Source organism: Stenella coeruleoalba (genome assembly GCF_951394435.1).
Source record: "Stenella coeruleoalba genome assembly, chromosome: 17".
Lineage (NCBI taxonomy): Eukaryota > Metazoa > Chordata > Mammalia > Artiodactyla > Delphinidae > Stenella > Stenella coeruleoalba.
The window spans coordinates 63388144-63395306 of record NC_137163.1 but is presented as its reverse complement, the minus strand read 5'-3'; the positions used below and the strand labels follow the sequence as shown (position 1 = coordinate 63395306).

The 7163-nt window shown below is 43.8% G+C and overlaps 1 protein-coding gene and 1 long non-coding RNA gene across 19 annotated transcripts in view; one reads left to right on the top strand and one right to left on the bottom strand.

Moving 5' to 3' along the window:
• The first annotated feature begins 493 nt into the window (after positions 1-493).
• Positions 494-6612, top strand: LOC307175924. The gene is made up of 3 exons (XR_013824552.1): positions 494-563; positions 2521-2697; positions 6446-6612. It is a non-coding gene; the product is annotated as an uncharacterized lncRNA (long non-coding RNA).
• The window catches only part of STAU2 (staufen double-stranded RNA binding protein 2), a 305285-nt gene continuing 302047 nt past the window's right edge, over positions 3926-7163 (bottom strand). For 15 of the 18 annotated variants that reach the window (XM_079901626.1, XM_079901625.1, XM_079901611.1 and 12 more), the window contains 2 exons: positions 6490-6578; positions 3927-5358 (listed from right to left, as the gene is read on the bottom strand). In XM_079901626.1, the coding sequence (XP_079757752.1) occupies positions 5265-5358; positions 6490-6578 (183 nt within the window). In that variant the 3' untranslated portion in view covers positions 3927-5264. Of the gene's footprint in view, positions 5359-6489; positions 6579-7163 lie in introns of all 18 variants that reach the window. The other 3 variants (XM_079901619.1, XM_079901618.1, XM_079901620.1) reach the window with 1 other exon arrangement.

Below are 7163 nucleotides of genomic sequence, written 5' to 3'. Positions count from 1 at the left end.
ATTATTCGTGCTGAAGGAAAGGAGGCTTTTAAAAATACACTAATTTGGGATCACTGGGAAGTTTTCTTTTTTTTTCTCCTAGGTAGTTTTGTGACTCACTCAGGATAGCTTTGTGGTTCATCAGACCCTTGAAAGTAAAGACCGAAAGGATTAAAGAAAACTAAACAAAACAGTACAGCCTTCATAAATCTCTGACCAATCTATGACTTTTGGGAGACTTACTTATTTAAGCGTCACTGTTTACATTGAAAAGAAGAACTAGCACACGATTATAATGTGCTTTGTCCCCTGGGAGGTAGTTAAGGCAGGCACCTATTGGGCTTTCTCCCCGAACTCCCTTCTCTGATGACTACTCTGCCCTATTCCGGAGGTGCAGAGTTGGGGCAGCCATATTTGTACGAGTGGGTCAGGGGTGAACCAATCAGGTTCAAGATGAGCCAACTGGTCCAAGGTGAGCCAATCAGGAGATCCTTCCTACAACCTCGGGAATGAAATCCAGAGAGAGATTCAGTGCTCCTCCAGGTGGCTGTAAACTTGGGCGCTACTGGTAGCCACGTTCTCTGGTATGTGTACTTGAGAGGCAGGAGCTGGTGTGGACAGAGAAATGATTCACACATTCAGAGGGAGGTGGGGAATGGAGAGAGAGGGAGAAGGAAAGCTTCCTGGTTTCCCCACAGCTTTGTACTTCCTGGCTCCAGTTAATTTCTGCGTTTCTGCCCTGAGCTTCTCTAAAATGCCCCTGTAGCTTTAGAACACATTTTCCATTGCTGGTTGGAATAGGTTTTTATAATTCACAGCCAAAGAATCCTAACTGATATGAGTAGTATTTTTCCTTGCAGGTATTTGATTTTAAAAATTCACATATTAGAGGCAAAATTTGAATTCACGCATACCACTGGTAATAGAGGAATTAACGGTAATATAAATTTAGAGCTGTAATGCTCTTAGAGGCTGTCATTTTATAGATGTGGAAACTGAGGCCCAGGAAGGCTAAATCCCTTGCCAAGGTCACCTCTGTGTCTGGCCCAGGACTTTAGACTCTTGACTCCTAGACCATGGCTCTTTCCCTCACACCCTCTAACTCTGAAATATTGAATCTACATTCATAACTTGTACACTTTAAAGAATAGACCATCTACTTCTGCATCTTCTTATTCCTGCTGTCTTGGATGAGAAGTTGAAACTCGAAGATGTTAAATGACTTCAAAAAGACTATACATTAACAGAAGTAGAACTAGAAGTTTATTCCCAGGCAGGAGGCTCCATCCAATAGGCCAGGCTTCTCCGTCCATGCGTCCAGGTCACCACTGATCTGCTTAGGCTGGCAAATCCACCATGGCAGGGCTTTTAGGGTCATTCATCTACTCAACAAACATTTATTGAGTACTTACCATATTAAGGTGGGCACCATTGCACACCAGGAGATACAACGAGGGGTCAATTCAGTTGGTCAGCCTTGAGTGTAGGTGAGCTTCAACAGCTTCACCTGGTATATGTATATTTGGGGCTGGGGGCGGGTCCGGTCAGTAGACGTGTGGGTTGTGTGGAGGTGAGATAAGATAATACTACTAGAGTTCAGGCGTGGTGGCTTTTGGACAGTGTCACCAGAATACAGCATGGTGCCCAAAGCATAGTGAGATGAGTGAGGGGAGGAATAACGACTCAGAGACACAAACAGCGAGCTATACTGCAGGGGTTCTGAGTAGAACACGCTCACCTCTCATGCTCATTTCCTGGTCTGCCTTTCCCTCAAGCTAGAATGTGCATTCCTGAGAGGGAAGTAGTTTCATTTGTTTATTTATTTTCTTCATTCCCAGCATACATCAGAGCGTGCTGGGCACCCAGTCAAGGGAGCTTTTAGTTATGTTAAGAGGTTAGGACGTAAGAGGAAAGTCATCCCAACAAGGCAATTTATCAATGAGTCTCGGCAAGGTGAGCTGGAACTTGGGTGGTGTCTGCCAGAAATCAACAGCTGGGTTTGACTCAGTCTAAGAAGTCTTTGCTTTGAGCCAGATATTACAATGCCCCTCCTCGTGAGACATGTATCTGTGATGGTGGAAATACAGGAACGTATCTGGGGGTGAGGATTGGAATTGAATCTTCTGGCCTGGGGAAGGGATATACATGCAAAAATGGTAAGATGGGAGGCAGGATGGTGGGTCTTCATGGGTCCAAAGTCCTCTGAAGTGAGGGTTTTTTTGACTCGCTATATTTTTGGTTAAGAAATGCCAGAGTGCCCCTGAGGTTGGAGGTACCATAATCTTATCAACAGTAATGCCATATATTATCATGAGTGCCTATCTCTGTGTCAGGTTAAGCAGTGAGATTTCAAATTTATGTCTTCAGCAGGTTTCTCTATCGTTTTGATAGATCATTCATTTGTCCACTTATTCATTTATTTGATGTATCCATTTATCAGGTGCCTATATCATGGTGGGGTAGGTCGGGGGTTACTCTGAGACAAATTCACATGGGATCTTGCCATTAATGACTTCTTCGCTCCGTGTGCAAAACTGTTAGGTTTTCTACCACCCTTGCCGTAATGATAACAAGTGGCCTTTGGAAATTGAAAGGTACAGAACAAACCCTGGGCAGGTGCACTGAAAACTCAACGGCAGCAGGAGTTAAACACCAATCAATTGGTCCGGACCACATTTCCAAGGCCACTGGGAGTCCCGAAAACCTCCGTATGATAAGGTAAGTTTCTCATTAATTTCTTTTTATTTTATGGTACAGGAAATGGATTGAAGCTGTCAAAAAAAATCACCATTGAGAACGTTTGCTGGGCAGAAGAATATTAGGGCAACTCAGAGAGGTCACCCCGGGAAAGTGGAGGAGGGTCCTTGTCACAGCCGGAAGGGTGGTGTCTCACCACTGATCTTCGGCAAGTTGTGCTGGAAAGGGCTGGTCAGAGTTCCAAAGCACAATATTATATTTCCAATTAAAACGCAAAAACCCACCTTTTTCACAAAACACGTTGGCCTCAGCACTGGGAAGTGACTACAAAGCCTAGTGCTGATTGAGAAAAGCTGAAAGCAGACACTGTAATTGATAAAGGAGATAAGTCAACCTGTGTCCTTTAGAGAATAACGAGTTCCATTTTTCATCAAAAAGATCTCCTTGTGTTGAAGAAACATTCTTTCAATAAATCTACTTAATGGTTTCCCCCCAATGATATATAACATGGCAAGGGATGGCAGGCCACCCATCATTTGCATTGCTAATTCAACCCAAAGAAAACCCAAACGGTTCCCAGGAAGGGCTGCTAGCAAACTCTCTAAAGGGAGAATATCTAAAGGCCTCCCCGGGCTCTTCAAGCAGGTGGATGGGTGGGATTCTGAATAAATATCCTCTCACTAAACTTGAGATCCGGTGCAAAGGTCCATCCCCTACCACCCCCACCCCCACCCCCGTGGCCACTCTGGTGCCTCAGCTCTGAGGGCGACTCCATCAGATCGCTCCAGAGGCCAATGCCTCAGACACTTGGGTTGTGAGAACTGATCAGTTTGTCTGTGCCCTGAGCTCATCCCTCTCCCACGACGGCCCTGACGGCCTTGGTGTGTTGGGGACCGTGGGCCGTGAGAGGTGGTCGGCGTTTACGGCATTTGGGAAACCGAAGATGCGGTTTAAAGATCCTGCCTGAAGTGGCACTGCTGACTGAGGGCCGGAGCCTCAGGTGCTGAAGGCGCAGGGGGAGGAAAGGGCCTGCCCCCTTCCGAGGGGATGATTTAGGGTCCTCTGCGCGGGGTGCCGGGCAGCAGACTTATTGTTCAACCCGGCTGATCTTCGTGAACCCCAACTTTACAAATGGGCTGTGATGTCCACGAGGGCCCAGCTTTATGGAGCAAAACCTATTTCCTCCGAGGGCACCCGGCCCTGTCGATGCTGGCAGACTTCCCCACATGGGAGTCATTTAAAAACAACCCTAGAGTGGTTTCCTTCTGTTGCTGTTTGTTTATCGTCCGGTCGCGTGTGAGTCAGCCAGATCATGATTTGTGTTGGTTTTGCTCGTGAAATCTTACGGGAACAATGAGACGACGTTGGCTGGTCAGGAACCTGGTTCCGAGTCACCCGGGAGGCGGCCCTGCGGTTTCACAGAGACGGCCAGTGGCACGAGAACCCGCTAGTGTCACCGCTGTGCAGGGTGACAGGGGCCGGGTGGGCAATGGCCTTTGAGATGGGTTACGCTGGGGTGATGTTTCAGAGAGGAGAACGAGGCAAGGAAAGAACAACACTGACCACACTTCACACAGACACCGACCACATTTTTACTGCATTGGCTCCACGCTGGATTCCAACATGCTGGTCCAGAGCGTGGCTGGCTACAAACTGGCAGGACCTCTACGGCTCCTCCCACAGCCACAGGCTTTCCCTTCCCCGCCATGAACGCTATTTCTCTTGATCCCACTCACTGCCCCAAGTGCAGAGGCAGTTATCAGAAAACACTTTGGATGCAAACAGTGAGTGGCTTACAACACACGGATGGGGTGGGTGCAATGTCCCCTGTGAACGTGGAATCCACAGAAATGGCTGGAGAGGCAAGACGCCTCCTTAGTGGCTAATAGGATGATGGCATTCAAGACCCACAAGTGGTTTTTGTTTGCTTTTTGAATTCCTGGAGTCTATTGAAACTAATTGTTCCTAACATTATTTCATATTTGTAATCAAATGTCTGACCTGATTTCAACCATGTTTGTTGGCATACATCTTTGAGTGGTGTGCCTCGAAGTTATTCAGACTGATATAGGATGGAGATTACAAATATCTGCGTAAAAAGAGAAACTGTGTGACTCTATATGAAGACAACGACCGTCACATTCCACAGCACATCATTGGTTAATCTTTGAATCGTCAGGCATTATTTAAAATGAGAGAGAATATAAGTGAACACAAGCGCCACGACAAAACAATCGTAACAACAGAACCAAACCCAATTTCTCTATTAATCATTTAAGAATTGTACCTCTGTTTCTAACACTTTTCATTAATTGTTATTTTAAGCTCCAGTAGCAGGATCAGATTTCTGCTGCCTCTGGGCAAATGAGTTATGATCTGATCTCAAGTTCCAAGGGAAATGCTCAAAGTTTTATTTTCCCCCAGTTGAATAAACAGTACTATGTCTATTATCTCTGGTGTTAGAATAGTGCTGTCTTCACATAAGACTCAGATCATGGCATTAGTCATTCATTTCCTTGAACACAGACACCCTCATGCGTGCTGACAGGTTTATAAGGATGCGGTGGCAGCCGTAGCTCTGGGAGCTGCTAGATGACCGACCTTGATTTCTTGCAGTCCTGAGCGATGGAGCCCGGGTGTGTCTGGTTATTGTCTGCTTTCTCTCCCAGATGCTGGGCTTGTCTGGAAGATTAATACATTAACAAGAGCTGAAGGTCCGGGGTTGCACATCTTCAGACATGTTTATTAGCAGATGGTACACAGGATTCAAAGGTCACCACAAAAGTGACATTTTAAAGTGAAACAACAATATTTATGTTCAGATAGTCTACTGATGAGATCATGTGGAAATGGTTTTGATTAAATTAGCTTATAAATGGTTGCCAATCTATAGACAACTTAAAATGCCACGTCTGTTTACCAAATGTTTTTTTCTCACGCTCTCACCTTTTAAATATTAATGACCAAATGCTGTGTGTTTTGGCGGGGGGTTGGGGGTTAAGATTATTTAACTGCAGGATTAGTATATTTGGTTTTGACTTCCTAGGTTATCCAATTTTTTTCATTCTAAAGATGTTATCTCCTGTGTGAGTTCTGAAATCTCACCTGCTATTATTTCTGCTTTGAAAGAATTTGTATTTCACTGTTGTAAATACAGTGGCTTGCAATTTCTTTTTGGGTCTCTGGAGAGACTTTAAGTTCAGTCTCTCAGATCAAACCTTATGTTCAATATCATAAAAGAGGTATGAGCTGGATTTCAGAAATTCTTATTAAATCTGCGTTTTGGCCTCTGTAGCCCTCGGGAGCCACACTTTTGTGACAACGTGCGCTTGTGTTTCATACAACAGTGTGAAAAACAAAATGCAGCCAAGGGGAAGGAACCCTCCTCTCAGCTTCTTTTTTTTTTCCCCCTCTCCGTTGTGCCTACTATGTAGCAGGAATGTGAATGAAAATATTTACCTCAGAAAATGGTTTAGTCAAGAGAACGCTCAACAGTCTGAAATGAGATTCACCTTTTGCAAGTCTTGCAAATCTCCGTGGTCAGCAAAACCCACAGAAGTATTTCCATCAAAGGCATTAAAATGCAGAAATAATGATCAATCAGTAGATTAAAACTTTCACAGACATATTTACAGGAAACAAATATGACCATATAGACTGTCTCTCATTTATTTGCATTGAATTGTATTAGGAATAATTTTGTAGGGTATAGATATTATTGTCTCGAGTTTTTCACCTTATTATTATGTCTATCTTATTTTTCATACAGTTACAAAATTACAAATGTAAGAATACAACAGAAGATGTACTCACTTTTCAAGAGAAGCTTTTTCAATATTCATTGCTCCTTCCATTGGATCCAGTCCTTGTTCAGAAAATTGTTTCAAGGCACTTAAAGCTGCCTAAAAACGAAAACAAACACACAGACAAGGAGATCCAGTTACTGACTTTCATGTAATAAATAGGTACGTAATGGCAAAAGAAAGCTTTGATATATAGTAAAGGCTATCATTTTCATTAGTCTAAATAAATGCTTTTCTGTATCATTTAACAAAACTACATTTAAGAGGCTGTATTATGATGGAGCAATGCATATACTACGAAGGCTTTATTTTTGTGTGTCTGGGGGAAGAGGTGGCGAGAGGAGTCTCCATAAATCTCATGCCTTATCCATAATTTTGTAAAATCACAATGTTTTATCCGCAAATGTAGAAAACGCCTAGTAGAAGCCTGTCATTCTCTGATGATGAGTTTTGCATCATTTCTCCTCACATTACTCAAACTACACATTGTCTTCCTCCAGATGTGAGAACATCAGATTTTTTTCCAGCTTTCCAAAGTTAGCATAAATGTATTGTTCAATTTTATAGACATGTAGCCTCAAGCAAGTCACAGAATGTGAGTCCAGAAATGGACCGAATACACCCTTGCATACCGAGGGGATGGTATGATGGTATCCTGTGAGGAGAGAGAAAATTTGCGCTCCG